At 46.5% G+C, this 20,270-nt stretch overlaps 1 protein-coding gene across 1 annotated transcript in view; it reads left to right on the top strand.

The window, feature by feature from the left end:
- Positions 1–19,741, top strand: part of MED1 (mediator complex subunit 1) — a 77,052-nt gene extending 57,311 nt beyond the window's left edge. Inside the window, exons 15-17 of the mRNA XM_088474617.1 lie at positions 11,395–11,490; positions 12,359–12,464; positions 15,395–19,741. Coding sequence (XP_088330743.1) covers positions 11,395–11,490; positions 12,359–12,464; positions 15,395–18,641 — 3,449 coding nt within the window. The 3' untranslated portion in view covers positions 18,642–19,741. The remainder of the gene's footprint in view (positions 1–11,394; positions 11,491–12,358; positions 12,465–15,394) is intronic.
- Positions 19,742–20,270: the final 529 nt, after the last annotated feature.

Here is a 20,270-nt window from a genome sequence, read left to right as displayed (position 1 = left end):
ACTGTTATCCCAGACATTGAAAGTTGATTCCTCCTCTGCCTGAGAGGAGAACCTAGCTCATGTCGATGTTGATGCCTTGGTTAAAAGCACATAGGTCTGCTTTATTAAGGATTTCAGATACTTCCCTGGCTTCGGTAGCGCCCCTCTTCAAAAGAAAGAAGGAGCCGGTGGTCTTCCTTCCCTCTGCTCAGTTATTTTATTATATTCTGGTTGCATCCTAATACAAAACTCTTAGGGGTCTATTCAGTATCACTTAATTTCTACCAAAGTAGGTGAAAATTAAGATTTTCACCTGTTTTTGTAGAAATTAAGTGCCAGGGTAATTCATCATTCTTGTAACACAGAAGATATCGCTGATATTTCCAAGTTACAATTGTCCCCCCGATAATTATGAAGTGGAAATTATGAAATTCATAAAGTTCTGAAAAAGCGTTTTTCTACATCAGGGTCCATAGGGTATCCACAGGATACCTTGGGGTATAGGCGATGGCGGCAGACATCCAGGCACCACAGAGTTAAAAACTTCTCCATCCTCCCAGGATGCACTGGGGTCCCTCTCCTATACCCCGCCCCCGAGCCTCAGGCACTCAGTTTTCGTCGGTACCTGGCCGAAGTCGGATGCACCGTACTGAGTGGGGGTCTGCAGGCCCCTGGTTCTTAAATGCAGCTGTGGCTGCACATCTAACGAGCAGACAACATGGACAGTATGTACTGACGTCCATGTCGTCGCTCCTACACCCCGCTGGTACCAGAACGCCGGTACTGATCCGGGGATGCTGGTGGGTGACTGGGGGTCACAGCTAGCGGTGGCCCCGGTTGCCCGGACTGTGGCCGGATTTACGGGGGTTCAGGTAAGCTGCAAGGTCCCGCGGTGGGTCCCAGCCGAATAGCACAGTCCTTAGTCCCCAGGCAGGGGGCTCCCTGGGGACTGGCTGCAGTGTGGAACCAGGCTACTCATCCCTGCGCTTTCCGCTACCCCCTGGGACTGAGGACTGGACAGAAACAGTAAATGTCCAGCGTCCCAGGGGTTAAATGCATGCCAGGGGAGCGCGCTTTCCCTGCTAAGCAGCCTGCGCCTCCCCCGCTGCACACGGCCTCTCCACAAGGTGGTTAGGCATCTGCATGCACTCCGCCCCCGGACCAGCCCTCCCTCTGCTCCTCGGTGGCCATTTTAATACATGTGGCAAACGCTGCTGGAAGCTGTTAAAGCGGGCATCGTGGTCTGGGTCCCCCTGCATACCTCTCCTCCGGTGCAAGGTCAGTGTATGCAGCGCTGTTTCCTACCAGGCTGAGGTCTGGTTAGTTGATGAAGCGCAGATACTGCAGGGTTTTCAATATTCTGCATTGTATGTGACTTTGGGCTAGCGCTGCTGTCTGTTACTTTCACTTTCACATACTGTCAGCTATTTTCCCTATCCCTGTTTTTCTTCTCTGCTAACAAGCCCTTGCGGTGCGGTGTTGCATGGTGGATTTATACCTCACTATACAACTTGTTGTGAAGTGCGGTGGTCACATACAGCTCCGGGTCACACACTCAGTATGTCTGACAGTGAGCATGATTTCCCCATTCCGCCTAAGTATACTGTATGCAAGTTACCATTGGCAGAGGGTGATGGTAACTCTGATGGATTATGTAAGGCGTGCCTGCGGTGGCACGGCCGATTTCTGTCACTACACCTGTGCAGGAGCTACCATGGGCTTGTTTTGCTGCTGCACTTACTATCCTGGTGGGCCAGTTAACGACAACCCCTGCGTGTCCCCAGATGGGGGTCTCACAGCAGTCTATGGTGTCGTCCCCTATGCAGGGGTTTCCTAAACAGTTAATCGTACCTCAGAGTTTCCTGTTGTAGCCCCCTCAGGTTATCCATGAACCTGCGTGGGCTAATTCACTGTCTACCTCAGTACAACAGATGTCAGAGGTGTTACAGGGCGAGTAGTCTGTGCGGGCGCAGAAGCGTCTGCTGCAACCTCATCAAGATCAGGATGCTGTGACGACAGATGATGGCTCATACGTGCGGTGCGCACGACCTTGGTTATTGAGCATGGCGCTCCTCCTGTAGCTAAATCAAAATATGCCTTTTTCAAGAATATTAAAAGTGATACTACAGTGTTTCCCCTATCTGATCAGCTAGTGGATCATTTAGAGGAGGCGTGGAAAACGCCGGGTAAGCATTACCAGCCCCCTAGACGGTTTGCGGTGGCATACCCTTTTGCAGATAATTATTTTGCAAAATGTAATAACCCGCCACAAGTGGATTTACACGTCTAGTAAAGAGTGCTACGTTGCCTATGCCCTCTATGTCCTCCTTATAGGATCCAACAGATCGCAGGGTAGAAATATTCCCTTGCAGGAGGCGTGTCCAGGCCGGCTTTGGCCGTGTGCTGGGTGGCAAGAGCTATGGACCTCTGGGCTGATACCTTGGAGGCATCCCTGGACCCAGACTCGTCACCTGAACAGGTGGAGTTGGTGGGTAATTTAAGGGACTCCGCTACCTACATTAATGAGGCAGCTTTAGATATGGGCCTCGTGGCGTCCAAGATCTCCTCGGCAGCAGTGGCGGCTCTTCGTATCCTGTGGCTGCGTTCTTGGAAGGCGGATGCTGATTCCAAAAAGGGCCTATAGAACGCAGAACAGACCCAGGGTACAGTCCTTTCCTAGGAGGACTGCTGCCAAGAAACCTGCAAGCCCAGGACGCAGGCCTGGAGTACCAGACGTCCCACTCCCAAGTCCGATGACAAACCTTCGGCCTGACGGGACGGGCCTCTCTTTGGGGGACCTCAAAGTGGGAGGCAGACTTCTGAAATTCGCCCAAAAAGCTGGTGTCTGACCACTTCGGAGAAGTGGTCTCTCAGGGGTACGCCCTCTCCTTCCGCATGAGGCCTCCCTGCCGGTTTTTCACCACGGGCCTTCCGTCCAATCAGGACAAGGCCCAGGAACTCAAGAAGGTAATGCACTCGATGCTCCAGAATGGAGTTATAGTGCCAGTTCCTTTGTCTCAGAAGGGATTGGGGTATTACTCCAATCTTTTTCTGGTGCAGAAACCCAATGGGTCCTACCGGCCAATACTCAACCTCAAATCCCTCAACAAATTTCTGAGGGTTCCTCGGTTCAGGATTGAGACCCTGCGTTCCATTATTTTAGCAGTGGAACCTGGGGATTTCATGGTGTCGCTGGATATTCAGGATGCTTACCTGCATATCCATATTGTCCCAGCACACCAGTGCTTCCTCAGATTTGCAGTGGTCGAGGACCACTTCCAGTTTCACGCTCTGCCCTTCGGTTTGGCTACAGCACTTCGGGTGTTCACCAAAGTTATGGCCGTTATGGCAGCTCACCTGCGGTTGCAGGGAGTCCGCCTGTTACCTTATCTGGACGATCTCCTGTTACTGGCGGAGTCCTCAGAGAAACTTCAGCGCCATCTGCAACTAACAGTCTCTGTATTGCAGTCTCACGGCTGGCTGATAAATTGGAAGAAGTCCTCCCTGGTACCATCTCAGAGGATGCCCCATCTAGGAGCTCTGTTGGATTCCCAACATCAGAGGATCTTGGTGACGGGAGAAAAGATCTCTGCGTTACAGGCAAAGGTCTGTCTTTGCCTGCAGAGTCCGTTGGGTGTCTATTCACTCGGCAATGAGGTTACTGGGACCCATGGTATCCATGTTCGACATGGTGGAGGTTGCCCAGTTTTACTCGAGACCTTTGCAGAAGCTGATCCTCTCCAGATGGAATGGGTCACCCCAAAGGATAAAGACACAGACTATGGTGCTTTCCCCGGAGGTGCGATTATCTCTGGCCTGGTGTCTACAGACGGTTCACCTGAACAAGGGGCGCCCCTTTTGGATTGCAGACTGGGCCCTTCTGACGACGAATGCCAGTCTCCGGGGCTGGGGAGCGGTGATGGGTCCACACTTCTTTCAGGGAAGGTGGACATCGGTAGAAGCTGCTCTTCCAATAAACATATTGGAACTGCGGGCAGTATTCAAGGCTCTCCAGCAAGCAAGACAGGCCTTGCAGGGAAAACTTTTGCAGGTACAGTCGGACAACGCCACCACGGTGGCATACATAAACCGCCAAGGAGGAACTCGCAGTCAGGCGGCTCTGACAGAGGTGTCCCACATTCTAGTATGGGCGGAAAAGCATCTCACCGCAATATCAGCAGTGTTCATACCAGGAGTTTTCCACTGGGAAGCAGACTTTCTCAGCAGTCAAGACGTGCATCCAGGAGATTGGTCTCCTCACCAGGAAGTGTGTCAGCTACTGGTGAACAAGTGAGGCCTTCCAGAGATAGATCTCCATGGCCTCACGACACGACAACAAGAACAAGAGACGCAAAGGCTTGTCTAGTGGCTGCTCTGGCGGTCAAGTGGACCTTCCAGTATGCATACCTCTTCCCTCCATTCTCCCTTTTTCCTCGAGTGATACGCAAATTCATGCAAGAAGGCGGCATGCTACTGCTGATTGATCCAGCGTGGCCCAGGCAGCACTGGTACACGGATCTTCAGGGTCTCTCAGTGGACACTCCGCTGTTGTTGCCTCAACGTCAGGACCTGCTGTCTCAGGGTCCTTGCCTTCATCCGGACCTGAGTCGGCTGTCTTTGACGGCGGGGCTATTGAGACTGCCCTCTTGAGGTCCAGAAGTTTCTCCAGCTCTGTGGTCAACACAATGCTGAGAACTTGGAAGCCTTCATTTGCCAACATTTACCATAGAGTGTGGCGGGCTTTCTTCCAATGGTGTCGCACTAGAGGTTATGCTCCTCAGGTGTTCAGATTGTCCAGGGTTCTGGCCTTCCTACAGGCGGGTTTAGACCAGGGTCTTCGCCTAGCTTCCCTGAAGGTACAGGTGTCTGCACTTTTAGTGTGGTTTCATCGTAGGATTGTTATGCTTCCTGATGTACTCACCTTTATTCAAGGGGTGCTTCTTATTCAGCCTCCCTTTGTTCCACCTGTGGCACCATGGGATCTGGCTGTGGTCTTGAAGACTCTTCAAGGACCGCCATTTGAACCACTGGGCTCAGTGGATTTGAAATGGCTAACCATTCAGACTGTATTCCTTCTGCCTATTGCTTCGGCCAGAAGGGTTTCGGAATTGGGAGCTCTCTCATGTAGACCCCCATTTCTAATTTTTCATAGACACAGGGCTGTGCTGCGCACTCGTCCTGGGTTTCTTCCAAAGGTGGTATCTAGTTTCCATGTCAACGAGGAAATTATTGTACCATAGTTTACTTCACTGGACCTTTCGGTTGGTGAGGCCACCTTGGTTGTGGTGCGGGCTTTGAAAATCTATGTGGACCGCACTTCTGTCTATAGGAAGTCAGACTCTTTGTTTGTCCTTTATGGCTTCCATAAAAGGTTGGCCTTCCACTAAACAAACATTGGCAGGATGGATTCGACTGGCTATCTCTGAAGCTTTTGCTCACGAGGGCCTTCCTGTTCCATCTTCTGTTAAGGCTCATTCCACTAGGTCTGTGGGTTCTTCGTGGGCAGCTCGATGTGGTGCCTCAGCTGTTCAGCTTTGCAAGGCGGCCACGTGGTCATCTGTCCATACTTTTGTACGGTATTATGCTTTTGATACCTACGCCTCTCAGGATGCTTCCTTCGGGCGACGGATTCTCCTCTCAGCACAGGAGCGTCCCCAACCTTGAAGGATACTGCTTTGGGACATCCCCAAGGTATCCTGTGGATACCCTATGGACCCTGATGTAGAAAATATGAGATATGGTAAGAACTTACCTTTGTTATCTCTATTTCTACGAAGTCCATAGGGTTCCACAGGACTCCCGCCCTGTCGCACCTGTACTGCAGATGGGCTGCGGTTCTGGTCACCGGTTTTTCCATCTCCCTCTGGTGAGAATGTGATTCTTGTGTGTTCCAGACTTTCTTCTCTCTCTCTTTTTCCTCCTCCGGCCTATGGCTTGTGACGAAACTGAGTGCCTGAGGCTCGGGGGCGGGGTATAGGAGAGGGACCCCAGTGCATCCTGGGAGGATGGATAAGTTTTTAACTCTGTGGTGCTTGGATGTCTGCCGCCATCGCCTATACCCCAAGGTATCCTGTGGAACCCTATGGACTTCGTAGAAATAGAGATAACAAAGGTAAGATCTTACCATATCCCATATTTTTTTTCAGAACTTGATAGTGATACTGTACACAACTCTGCTGTATCGGATGCTGTACGACATCTCAGAGTGACCTGAAAAGATTCCTCCCTGCTGTGTCAGCTTACCTTACTGAAGCTACCTCCCAGCTCCAGTGAGCCGGGAGCAAGAGTGAGGGTACAGCAGCTGGGGACTGACTCCCGTGGCGGCTGCATCTCTGTGAAGGCGGGGGTCAAGGGACAAGCGACGGGGTTGGCCGTGGACGAGAAGGCGGGGAGCGTGCAGGCGAGTGCATTGGGGAAAGGGGGATGGGCTGGACAGCTTCAAGACAAGCTGCGAAAAGACAGTTAAGCAGGAGAAATAGCCACTTATTCCGAAAAGCGGTCTCCGAAAAAGAAGCAGCTTTTCGAAAGTGAGAAGTATGATGAATGCCTCAAGTACTAGGATTGAACTTGCAGCGAGGTTCTTACTTGGAAGAGGCCGCTATTAATTTGAGAATCCTATCCTCAAAGGTGTTTGGTTTCCTCTATGGCAAGTAGACTGGCACTTTGGCTTCGCTCCTGGAGAGCGGACGGCTCTGGAGGCTTCCCCCTTCTTTGGTAATGTTTTCTTTGGCCCTGAGCTGGATAAGATTATCGCCACAGTAGCAGCATCCAAAACAGCATTCCTACCCTCTGCGGCTCCGAGGTCCAAAGTATTTTCCTTTCTCCCTCAGAGTAAGGTGAGAGGTCATCCCTCTTTCAGAGTTCGGGGCTATTCCTCCAAAAGTACCAAATCCAGAGTGGGCAGCCGTCTCTTGCGCTTCACCGTCATATGGCTGCAAACAACACATTCGGACGTCTGGGTAAGGGTTGGCTGAGGATACTCCTTGACCTTTCGGGGTTGCCCTCCAGTTCAGTTATTTTCCACCTGGTTATTAGTCAATGTCGGCAAGGTGGCCACCCTCCATTTTTCAATCAGGACTCTCTCTTGGCCTCCAATGTTTTTGACTCAGTTAACCTTCCCCAGAGGGGGCCAGGCTTTTATTCAAATCTGTTCCTCATTCTAAAACCGGACTGTACCTTCCGGCCGATCCTCAACCTGAAGACACTCAAACTGTTTCTCAGGGTTGCCAGGTTTAGAATGGAGTCGCTTCGCTCCATCATGCAGGCCATGAAGCCGGGCAATTACATGGCCTCCTTGGATATCCAGGATCCCTACTTACATGTGCCTATCCCAGAGGATCATCAGCGGTTCCTCCATTTTGCTATCCTGCAGGACCACTTCCAATTTCGGGCCTTGCCTTTTGGACTTTTTATGGTACACTAGGTGTTCACAAAAGTCATGGCTGTGATGGCGGCCGACATTCGTCGCTGAGGAAATCAAATTCTGCCGTACCTAGATTACCTTCTTTTGTTAGCCCAGTCTCTAGACCTTCTTCATGAGCACCTGCGTCTCACCCTGGACTTGTTGCAGTCACATGGCTGGCTGATCAATTGGCGCAAGTCCAGCCTCGCTTCGTCTCAGGAAATACTCCATCTGGGAGTTCTCCTGGATTCCAGTGTTCATAGGGTTCTCCTTCCCAGGGACAAGTTGACATCCCTTCAGTCCCTCGTCACTCTTTTTCTCCACCAGTGCAGAGTGTACATTGCTGTATGTGATATCTGGGAAAACTGGTCTCCACCTTCAACATGGTAAAATACGCACAATTCTATTCCCGTCCGTTGCAACTGGAACTTCTGCCGCAGTGGACCCGCTCTCCGCTACATCTCAAATCACAGGCACTCATTCTGTCCACAGAAGTCTGACACACTCTCCTGTGGTGGCTCCAGTCCTCTCACCTCTACAAGGGTTACAGATTCCTGATCCAGGATTGAGTTCTTCTAACCACAGACTCTATCCTTTGCGGCTGGGGTACCATCACAGGCAATCATACCTTTCAGGGCAGGTGGATGGTTTTGGGCGGCAATCCTTCCGATCAGTGTTTTGGAACTTCGAGTGGTCCACCGCACACTTTGTCAAGCAAGGCCTTTCCTTCAGTACAAAAGGCGGTGATGGTACAATCAGACAACGCTAAGATGGTCTCTTGCATAAATCATTAAAGCAGTACCAAGAGTTGCGGGTGGAACGTTTTTCCCCAACTCTATTGTCGGTCTACGTGCCAGCTGGGAGGCGGACTTCCTGAAGAGGCTGGACGTTCACTCAGGCGAGTGGGTCTCTGCATCCTGAGGTTTTCCAAATGCTGATCCATTGCTGGGGTTGTCCGAACATCGACTTGATGGCCTCCTGGCACAATCGCAAGCTTCCTCGCTATGGCTCCCGCACCAGGCACACGGGAGCCTTCTTAGTGGACTCACTTGTGGTACTGTGGAACTTTCCACTTGTCTACCTATTTCCTCTGCTTGCTCTCCTTCTGCGGTCTTTCACAAGTTAAAACAAGTAGTCGCCGCTATTGAAACCTCGATCCTAAAGTCTAAGGATTTCTCTGATTAGGTGATCTGGACCATGATCTGCGCCCAGAAACCTTCCTCAGCATCGTGTATGGTGGACGTATTTTGAGTGGTGCCCACGGTCGGGATTCTTTTGGTTTTTCACCTTTCTAAAATTTTGTCTTTCTTACAGACTGGCTCGGATCTGGGCCTTTGCCTTGTTCCCTGAAGGTACATATGTCAGCCCTCCTGGGGTTATTTCAGCACAAGATAGCTAGTCTTCCAGCTATTTAACATTTCCTTGCAAGGGGTCCTCCACGATCAACCACCATTTGTTCCCCCAGTGACACCATGGGACCTGACCTCAGTGTTGAGGGCGCTACAAAAATTCCTCTTCGAACCGTTGCATTCTATTGATCTGAGTTGACTAACATGGAAAACTGTATTCTTACTGGCTATTGCTTCAGCCTGTAGGACCTCAGACTTGGGTGCATTGTCCCACCACACGCCTTTCCTTAATTTTCCACCCTGACCGTGCTGTACTCCTTAGTCCAGAAGGGTATCTCCAGAAAGCGGTATAATTTTTCCATATTATCCAGGAGATTGTGGTTCCTTTCCTTTCAGCTTCGGATACTACGGATTCTGGTTATTTTCTACTCACCTTGGATGTGGTCCAGGCTCTTCACACTTACATTGATCAAAAAAGGGGATTTTTGTCTTACCTGTAAAATTCTTTATTTCTGAATCCATGGGGGACACTGGGTATGTGCGTGCGTGACGGTCTGCTCGTCTCCTCCATTCCTGGTCTTTGGGCTTATTAAAAATAACTGGCTTCAAGCAGGGTATAGAGGGGGCGGGTGAGCCTGTGCTGCTCCCAAGAAGTTAACTCCTTGTTGACCGTGACTCCTGCAGCTCCACCTATACCCACAGTCCCAGTGTTCCCCATGGATTCAGGAAAAAATTATTTTACAGGTAAGACAAAAATCCCCTTTTATGAGAAGGCAGCCTATAAACACAGCTAATGGCATTGGCAAGGAATGAGCCACTCTATGCATCATGCCTCAGTGATCTAACTCATTTCTTAGTGAATCCATAGGCTATCTCCACTTTGTGTAGTCCACAAGTACACTTCTTATGTGTGGCATGTTGTGTTCACTATGCAATATACAATGGATATAAAGTCTACACACCCTTATTGAAATTGCTGGTTTTTTTGGAAGCTACTTTTTGCTGTCCTAATAGCAGTGTGTCTTGAATAAGTCTTATCAACTTTGCACACCTAATGGGTATATTGACTAAAGTGTGGGTTTTTAGAAGTGGAGTTGTTCCCCATAGCAACCAATCAGATTCTAGCTATTATCTTTTAGAAGTTGCTAGATAAATGTTAAGTAGAATCTGGCAACATCTCCACTTCTAAAAACCTGCACTGTAGTAAATATACCTTGCAATTATATCCCACTATTCCTGCAAATATGTTCAAGCCCTATTAACTGCAAGTCGATCTACTGTGCACATTCCTCTTTGTCACTCTAGAGGTTTTCAATGGGGTTGGGGTCTGGGTTCTGACTGGGCCATTTGAAGACTTTAATCCTTTTTGAAGCCAATGCTTTGTTGACTTGGATGCATGTTATGGATGGTTATCATTTTGAAAGGTGGAATTCATTTTCAGCTTGGTGACAGAGGCCCAGTCTTGGTATTTAGAGCTATCTAGTGTTCCCGCTGGACTGCGGGAAGGGTAGGGCATGGAGTATTAGTGTGCGCTAAAGGCAAGGCCGAGCCGGGAAGGGGACGTGGCCAAGCATGGGAGGTGGCGTGTTCTTGTGACATACCCCCAATTTGTCATACTTTTGGGTGTGCCCAGCACTTACGCAGTTACTGGGCTTCCTCCAAACTGTACCCTCACAGTGAAAAGATGCCAGACTATCTATTCACCCGGAGGAGATAGCTCACTGCAGCTATTCCCACCTGTGGGATACTGCGGTCCGTGGGTGGGAAAGGCACAGGGCAGGCTGTTTTAGCAAGCGCTGCGAAAAGGGCAGGGCGCACCCCTGTAAAATTGGGCAGGGCACCCTGCTAAAACAGCCTAGCGGGAACACTCGCTATCCATTATGCCATTTATCCTGACTAGTGCCCTTGACCCAGCTGAAGAGAAGCAGTCTCAGAGCCTGATGCTGCCACCACCAGGCTTTACAGTAGGTATGATTATTCTTTGGGTGATGAGCTGTGTTGTCTTTGTTCCAAACATATCTTTTGAAATTAAGGCCAAAAAGTTCAACTTTGCTGTTATCAGGCCATAAAACATATACTCACATGATTGGGGTCGATTGAATGTATCTCTTTGCAAAATTTGGACAGGGTTGGATGTGTTTTTTGTTTTTTTGTAGGAAATGGCTTCTGTGTCGCCGCCCTGCCCCACAGCCCAGACACATGCTGGTAGTGACTATCTCGTGTCTGCAGCTCATTCATTGTTGCCGTAGGCCTCTTAGTAGCCTCCTCCTTGTCCTGTCATCTTTGGTGGAACATCCTGTTCTTGGCACTAAACTATTTTCTACACTTGTCTTTACAATGTTCACTTTTTTTTTCTAAAAAATGTTTTTCCGTTGCATTTTGTTGGTTGCAAAGTAACATTAATAGTGGAAAAATGTCTATTTATTGATGTCGGGCTTTTCATCACAATAACATTCAATTTCAATAAGGGTGTGTGGACTCTTTATAGCTACAGTACACTGCTGTGCTTTACCTGTAGGGAAAGGATCCAGGTAGGAAAGTGCTAAGTAACCCGGAGAGGTTTAACTTCTTGATCTGGGCAATGTAGTTGGAACTAATGGGGGTTAATTCTGTTAGTTAGGCCCTGTTTTATGCACTCTGATTTACTCCTTTTCTTCTCCTCAGACTGCCCTAACCTCTTGCAATTTGAGGTTTCTCCTCTCTCTGACTCCTGCATCAGCATATCCTTCCAGCATCCGGTCAATGATTCTTTGGTGTGTGGTAAGTGATTGGGGCGTGAGATGAGCTGGAGTTACTAAATATTCACATCTCCATCTCATGGATACAAAACATTCGTTTTTACATTTAGTAAACAACCCTATGCAACTATAGCCTTCCTACAACAGCTCTCATTAGTGGTAGCAGGGCGCCTTAGTTAATGGAACACAATGCTGTGTTGACTTTGGAAACATTCATAAATAGTCTCCTTTAATCTTGAAATTTGGTGCACTATACATGCAAATCTGTACAACATATGATTGAACTGGGAAGAAAAAGTAAAATGAGGGTGAGACAAATCGGATAAAGAGTTTATTTATACTGGCATCTAACTCTTCTGGCTTATTTCCTATACATATCACTGTTTTTCCATGCATTGTTCTACAGACACAGACACACACAAATGTTTTTATTATTGGACTCTCACTTTGTTAATATGCAGTTTTTTCAAACTGTAATATAATAAGGCTGAAATGTATGAAAGTTGCTCACTCATTTGTACAAGAATTTCAAGCTCCAGTGAAGGACGGCTATGATGAAATCCTGCAAAGCTTCATGTAATGGAGTGCTAATTTTGGGGATTGGCTTAATTTTTATATTTGTGATAAAGGTTTTTTATTATTATTATTATTAATAAAAGAATACGTAATTATCCGCAGTTATTTTAAATCCTTTAACAAACTAACACTAAACAGCTGTGGTCTGTAGTAGGGTTTGACTGACTGAGAGATATAGTTAAAAATTATATGGTAACCAAATGGATATGAGAGAGTACAATAAATTGTCCATTTCAGAGTCACTGTCACACACGTTTTGTATTTAGTCCTCTGTGTTCCCATACCCAGTCTGACTCCCCTTGTCTTCCATACAGTTGTGATGGACATTCAGGACTCCACCCATGTGTCTTGTAAACTGTACAAGGGTCTCTCTGACGCTCTTATCTGTACGGACGATTTCATCACCAAAGTGGTTCAGAGGTATATTAAATATCATGAATGTGCCTGTCTACTTTACTGTGTACTTGTCTGAGAGGTCTACAAAACCTGAAATAAAGATTTGGCTAGTTGGCAGAGTGCTGCCTCACACAGACATTTGGTACTCCGACAACACACGTGGGTGACCAGATCACACAGGGACCTGAAAGTTTGGTAATTGGATGACCACACACTGGAAATATATTAAGAGGAAATCGCAGTCAGGTGAACCGCTGTCACAAGACGGGGATAATTACAACCATTAAAAAAAAAAGTTACAAATATTGAATAAATGTGTACATACAAACATAATTTAAATAAAAATAAATAAGAGCAAATTGAAAAGTGCATAAATCCGGAACTCCTTTCACAGTCAAATAAGTATAGCAACTTTATATTCAATAGCAACACAGCTTAGTTATTAAGATATATAATTAATCCATTAATAACCAGAGTCCTTTATCTTGAAGTTGTTTTATGTGATAAATCCACACGGTAATCCTGTAAATAACACACAACTGGGTGCTAGAAATCGGATATAACAAACTGTGTTACAAATTGTACAAAATTTCCCAAGATAGATGTTTTCAGTCATATGCAAATTGAGAAGCCGTACACAGCTGAAATGACCAATCTGATGGTGGTGGGTTAAACTTCTATAGAAACTGAGTAAGGAAGAATGTCAATCAATTAATAACTAATAACTACAGTTGTAGCCTCCGTAAAGAAAACCAGCCACTTACTGTGAAGATGTGGTCTTGAATACGATCCTGCAACGGCTCCCGGTTTTCTTGTATAACGGAGCTGTTCAGGCTGTAGGCGCCGGCAGAATTGTACGTGCCGCTGTCTTCGCGCTGGGGGTTCCCACTAATAGCCTTGTGGTGAGGCATGATCTTCCAGGCCGGTGCAGCGGTAATGGGTGGTTGGGAATAGACCTGTGAGTTGAGGAGCGGAGTCTTGTTGACGTCATGAAGGTGTTTGCTTGACTCATTTCTCAGCCTCTACGCTGTTTCCTCAAAAGCTGAAAATATGTTAAGTATATGTTTATGATTTTTTCTAAAATGCACCTAATTTTATAACCTAAATGACCTAAATCTCTCTTTGCGTTTCCCACTTATGCTGCCTGTCCTACACCCCTAGCTGTATAATCATTCGTCCTTTATAAGGCAACATTGTTAAAGCATTGGTGCCAGGCTGACATGGCAGCTAAACATTATAAGCCAAACGGTGACATTTTTGGGAAGCGTGTTCTATTTATTTATTTCCAGTCATTTATATAGTGCACACATTTTCCGCAGCGCTTTACAGAGAATATTTGACCATTCACATCAGTCCCTGCCCCAGTGGAGCTTACTGTCTATGGGCCTGATTCAGACCCACTGCAAGTGGGTCGATGTTATGCACTGAGCATGCGCACGACGGAGGGAGCTCCGTCGTGCGCATGCGCCAGACGCGACGAGCGAAGGAAAGTCCTTCACTCGTTGTGTCCGATCAAAGGGGGCGTGTTGTCAATGTTGATTGACAGCACGCCCCCTTTGGTGGGCGTGCCGGGGGCGTGCCTCCCTGACGGGGGGCGTTCCCACGGGAACGCCTCCCGTCAGAAGCCGGCCCACTGACATCACTAGTGATGTCAGTGGGAGTGATTTTGGCTCTGATAGAGCCAAAATCACTCCGGAGCTTGCGGTTGAAAACCTCAACCGCAGGCTCCGGCTCGCAATTTCGATGGTCGCGATGGTCTCGACCATCGCGGCCATCACAAAGCACGCTCGTATAGCCTGTGGGTGGTGACCCACAGCTATACGAGCGTCCAGGAGGACGCTCCATGAAAATGGAGCCCGGCCCTCATTCAGAGCGTGCGCTCTGCTCAGAGCGTACGGCTCTGAATGAGGGCCTATATTCCCTATCACATGCACACACACATACACTAGGGTTAAAAAAAAATTTGTTTGTTTGGAGCCAATTAACCCACCAGTATATTTTTGGAGTGTGGGAGGAAACCGGAGTACCCGGAGGAAACCCACGCAAGCACAGGAAGAATATACAAACTCCACACAGTTAGGGCCATTGTGGGAATAGAACCCACACCCTCAGTGCTGTGAGGCAGCAATGCTAACCATTACACCATCTGTGCTGCCTAAGTAGAACTGGTTTGGTATCCTAGTGCAACTAGACTGCATATCTTGTTACCTATAGCATCCAAAGTGATTTTAGCGTTCATTAGCCTGACTACGCAATTTCCACGCTGATTGATTGCTATATTAGGACACATACTTGCTTATTTCCACCATGTTATTAAGTAAGCCTCAGTTCTTTCCTTCCCTGGTTCCCTGCAAGAGAGGTACATGTTATATGCACTCTCCTGGAGTGTTTAGTTAGCCAATGCCTGGATCCACATTTCAATCGATTTCTTTACTATGCAGCGTACAAAAAGTTGTTGCACAGGTTTATGCATAAATATTGAGTGATGTAAGAAGTCTCTCTTGCCTGCTGTAATAAGTTAGAACTTAATTTATTAGTGCAAGTTATGGAATAGGGGATACCCCTACATCTTTCCTATACATTAAATGGACACCATTTCACTTTTGTGTGTCATTGCTGAGTGCCATTTACCATAGATTTCTTCTCTTTCTGACCAGTGTGAGCTGGAGTACCTCACACTCCAATATGTGTGCAGAAACTCTTTCCCTCGCCAACCAGCAAATCTATAATGGCCCATTGTCTGGGACCAAGCCCTTTGACTTTCCCATTGGTGCTGGTCAGTTTTCTATTCTCCTGCTTTGAAATCTCAGGGTTTCTAGACTCGAGCTCTCAGTGATGATTACTGATGATTCCCAATTAGTGCTATTCAGGGGTAATATTGAAATAGAGGATTAGCCTGTGTTGCGTGCACATCATGTAATTGTGTTCCTCATGTATTTTCTTTTGTTACATAGGTGTATGTCTATCCCAGTGACTATGCGAGCCATTCGCCGGAAAGCAGAGACTATTCAAGCAGACACACCGGCTTTGTCCCTTATTGCAGAGACTGTGGAAGACATGGTTAAGAAAAACCTTCCTCCAGCCAGTAGTCCAGGCTATGGCATGACCACTGGCTCTACTGCCTTAAGTGGTATCACTACCCCAACCAGCTCATATTCCTCAGGACCCATCACTTCACTCTTCAACATGGGTATAAAAGAAAGACATGATTCAACAGGACATGGGGAGGACTTCAGCAAAGTATCACAGAATCCCATACTAACCAGCCTTCTGCAGATTACAGGAAATGTGGGTGGAAATCTTGGCTCGAGTCCCACACCTCCTCATCATACACCACCCCCTGTATCCTCTCCAGCTAGTAATACAAAGAACCATCCCATGTTAATGAACCTTCTAAAAGATAACCCAGCACAGGACTTCTCTACGTTATACGGTAGTAGCCCCCTTGAGAGACAGAATTCTTCTGGGTCTCCTCGTACAGATCTAGGTCCATCAGGAACTGGTAAACCCAAGAAAAAAAGGCCCAGGACAGGTGCAGAAAAGATGAAAAACCAAACTGAAGATGACTTCCAAAGGGAGCTTTTCTCTATGGATGTGGACTCTCAAAATCCTATATTTGATGTAAGCATGGCAGGTGATGCACTGGACACACCTCACATCACACCAGCACCTAGCCAATGTGGCACACCGCCAACAGTGTACCAGCAGCCAATGACTCATACTCAATCTGGCATGCAAAGAATGGTGCGGCTTCCCAGTACGGACACCATTATCCCAGATGTGACGGATATCCTTTCGGACATAGCAGAGGAAGCTTCAAAGTTACCAGGGACAGGGGAGGATTGCCCCAGCCTTGGCACTCCTGTCCGAGATTCCTCTAGCTCTGGTCACTCTCAGAGCACCCTCTTTGACACAGATGTATTTCCAGTAGATGGTGCAGGTGGTGGAGACAATCCATATGCAGATGCTGCTGATCTTATTGCAGAAGCAAATGGAAGCCCTAATAGTGACTCTTCTAATAATTTTTTTAACAGCGTGGATTTTAACCCAGAGCTACTGAACAGCCAAAGCGGTTTTACTGATGACGGTATAAATGATGACAGCAGCCAAAGTGATGATCCTGATTTTAAAGACTTTTCTGGGCAGGGACTAGCATCACTGGGTGTAGTTTCAGGAATCCCTGTTGATGGGAGCGAAGGCAAATACAAGGTAGGGCTAGGAGCTGAAACTGTAGATTTTAGCATCATTGGAGGTGGTAAAGGAATGGGTGGGATGGATATTCTTGAAGCACATAGTAGAAGCCAGAGTCCATTACTTGGAGGAGATTTGATGAAAGATAGACCACAAAAGCAGAGGATAAAAGAAGGTAGTAATGGGGGAGGGAGTGGAGGAGGGATGAGTGTAATTCAGGGAGCAGGACTAGATGTAAAGTCTGGAAAACGAAGCAGAACACCTTCAAGTGATGGCAAAAACAAAGATAAGCCACCCAAGCGCAAAAAGCCTGAGTCAGACGGCAGATCACCTTCACACATTGCTAATCGTCCATTCACCCCACCTACTAGTACTGGAGGCTCAAAGTCTCCAGTGACTTCAGGAAGATCACAGACGCCTCCTGGCATGGCCACTCCTCCCATACCCAAAATCACCATTCAAATTCCTAAAGGCACAATGAGTGTTGGGAAGCCATCTTCCCATAGTCAGTATTCAAGCAGTGGTTCAGGAAATTCATCAAGTAGTAAAAGTCATCATGGCCACTCCTCATCATCCTCTTCATCTGCATCAGGGAAAATGAAGAACAACAAGTCTGATGGGTCTTCTGGGATGAAGATGGGTGGAGGTGGAAGTGGAATATACACTGGTCCAAGTGGGTCAGCAGGTAGCCAGTCCAAAAGTGGTTCTCAGTCCCTGGGCAAGCAAGGTTCTCCCATTGCCAAGCATGGGCTAGGAAGTGGAGGCAGTAGTTCTGGAAGTAGCAAGACTAAACCTCAAGGAAAGCCATCTGTATTAATGAACCCCTCACTAAGCAAACCAAACATCTCCCCTTCACACTCCAGACCTTCTGGAGGCTCTGACAAGCTTTCTTCCCCGATGAAGCCTATGCCAGGCACTCCACCTTCCTCTAAAGCAAAATCACCTATTGGCTCAGGGGGTTCCCATTTGTCAGGTGGAGGTTTGAATACCACTATGAAATCATCATCCGGTCTTGTGTCTGCAGGATCTCTGTCACAGAAGCCAAACTCCTCCTCATCTTCATCCTCTTCCTCCTCTTCTTCTTCTTCATCTTCATCTTCTTTTTCAGGTGGCTCCAATGTCTCCCAGAATCTCCATGGTAGTTCAAAAGGGAAGTCTCCTAGCAGGAATAAAAAGCCCTCGCTTACAGCTGTTATAGATAAACTTAAACATGGGGTGGGAACAGGTGGTCCCGGTTCAGAGGATCCTATGGAGGGCTCAGGAGGGAGTGGAAACCCTGGAGCTCCCAGCCATGGAATCTCCTCAAAACATGGACTTGTGGGAGGTGAATTCCCTGCAAAGCGGGAAAAAAGTGAAAAAGACAAATCAAAAGTTTCAGTCTCCGGTGGATCTTCTGATCCTTCTAAGAAAGGGGATTCTAAGGGCTTGGGGAGTACTGGAGTAGCTAAGATTATTATCAGCAAGCATGATGGAGGGTCACCTAGCATCAAAGCAAAGGTGACGCTGCAGAAGCCTGGAGAAGGAAGTGGAGATGGGCTGAGGTCACAAATGCCTAAGAGCTATGGCTCCCCTTTGATAAGTGGGTCAACTCCAAAGCATGAGCGATGCTCACCAAGCCACAATAAATCACCAGCATATACCCCACAAGCAATTGACAGCGAAAGTGAATCAGGTTCCTCCTCCATTGCTGAGAAATCTTATCAAAATAGTCCCAGCTCAGATGACGGAGGAGGAGGTGGCAATCGTACTCAGCCAGAGTACAGTGCAGAGAAACACAAAAAGCACAAAAAGGAGAAGAAGAGGCTGAAGGACAAGGATAGGGAGCGTGAAAAAAAAAAATCTTACAGCATGAAACCAGAGAGTTGGTCCAAATCACCAATTTCATCTGACCCCACATTATCCCTGGGTGGAAGCTCACTTTTGTCTTCAGACAGAGCAGCACGGCCAAGCCCAAGTTATTTGATGGGTGAAGATGATGACTTAATGGATGTGGCTCTGCTAGGGAACTGACCTCCACATTACAGGACCTAGACTGAGTGTGGTGGCTATGTGTGCTGTTTCAGTTATTTGTCCTATTGTTGCCAGTAGGTCAAATTATTTAATTGCATAATTTGACTGATTTGGCAATTTAATAGGTTTAATTAAATATTTTATTTTTAATTGTCCCATTGTAAATATAATAGCTTATCAAAAAACATAAGAGGCATAAAATACAGTTTTTACAAATTTTTATCTCCTATTTAGGCGGCATAACCACCAATTACTAATATGCTTCTTTCTCATCCTTGGAGTTCTGTGGTTCGTCTTCAAGCCTTAGCCCAAAACCAAGGCTATGGGGGCGGCAGCCAGAAGCAGCAAACCCTGTGATTGTAACTTCTGGCTGGTCATCTCGTTAGGTTACAAATTGATACTTTTTAATTAGTCCTCCTGCTCAAACCCTTTCTGACTCCTCTTTCTTCGCCATTTTTAAGTGGCAGACTTGATTGTTCTGCGTATATGAAGATGCAGCTTTAATATTTGTCACACACAATTGAGGTAAACACTGTGGGCTGAACATATATATTCATGTAAATACAACCTATCCAATTATTAAAAACTAGTGACAGCCTGAGGAATGAGGGATTTATCACTATGTACTAGTGAATTGATAAGCCAAGTATATGTCGTCTTCACTGAGTGTAAGTGATGATGGGTCCACGTTAAAACTATTCAGTATTAAAAAAAACAAAAAACACAAGACTCCAAAATATGGTGCATAGTTAAAAAAAAAATTGTTGCCCATGCTGAAAAAGTGGTCTGTGCTTCTGGGAATGTATTAAAAGGATGTACATTACTGAACTGATTTTGGCTGGTGAAATCCATACACAATACACATTTCTTCTTGAAGTTTTAAATAGTTGTTTTACACCAACTAAATCCAGCTGTTTTTAGCAATGCCTTATTTTTTAAACTATCCCACTAATCTATTTGCTTTTAATTTTTAATAATTATATTTTAAGAGTTCTACATTTATTATGTTTTGTAAATAACCTTTTCCTATATGTAAATCTGTTTTGTTTTTTTCTGTTTTTTTTGTTTAGTTTTTTTTATTTTATTTTTTTTCATTCTACTCAGACTTTTTGAAAAGAGTTCAGGAAATGTTTATGAAAATAAAACATTTGGTATGAAATGTGTTGTAGTGAGAATTTTTTTATTTTTTATTTAAACTTCCTTCCCGACTGCTTAACTTCAGCAGCTTCTATAGTCATCCAGAGTGTTAGCAACAGAGCACAAAGAAACCAGACATACTGGAGCTGATTCTGAGTTGGGAGCAAAGCAAAAAAAATAGGAGTAACTTTGAACCTGGACAAACCATGTTGCACTGCATGGGGGAGAAATAAATACATTTTTGCATGGAGGGTAAATACTGGCTGCTTTTGTATGTAGCCCACAAGTACTGTCTACTTTATTTTTACACTGCAATTTAGATTTGAGCTAGGACATTCCCCTCCCCAAATCTAAATCTCTATGCACATGTTAAATATGTCCCACCTGTTAGTGCTGCATAGTTTTGCCAAGGTGAATCCTTTTTTGTTTTGCTCCTAACTTGGTTTCATCCTCACAATCTGCACAGGATCCCCAGTCTCTTGCAGCTCTATA

Source organism: Taudactylus pleione, unplaced genomic scaffold (assembly GCF_031769625.1).
Source record: "Taudactylus pleione unplaced genomic scaffold, aTauple2 ptg000155l, whole genome shotgun sequence".
In the NCBI taxonomy this organism is placed as follows: Eukaryota; Metazoa; Chordata; class Amphibia; order Anura; family Myobatrachidae; genus Taudactylus; species Taudactylus pleione.
The sequence above is the reverse complement of the archived record's forward strand: the minus strand, read 5'-3'. Positions and strand labels throughout refer to the sequence as shown.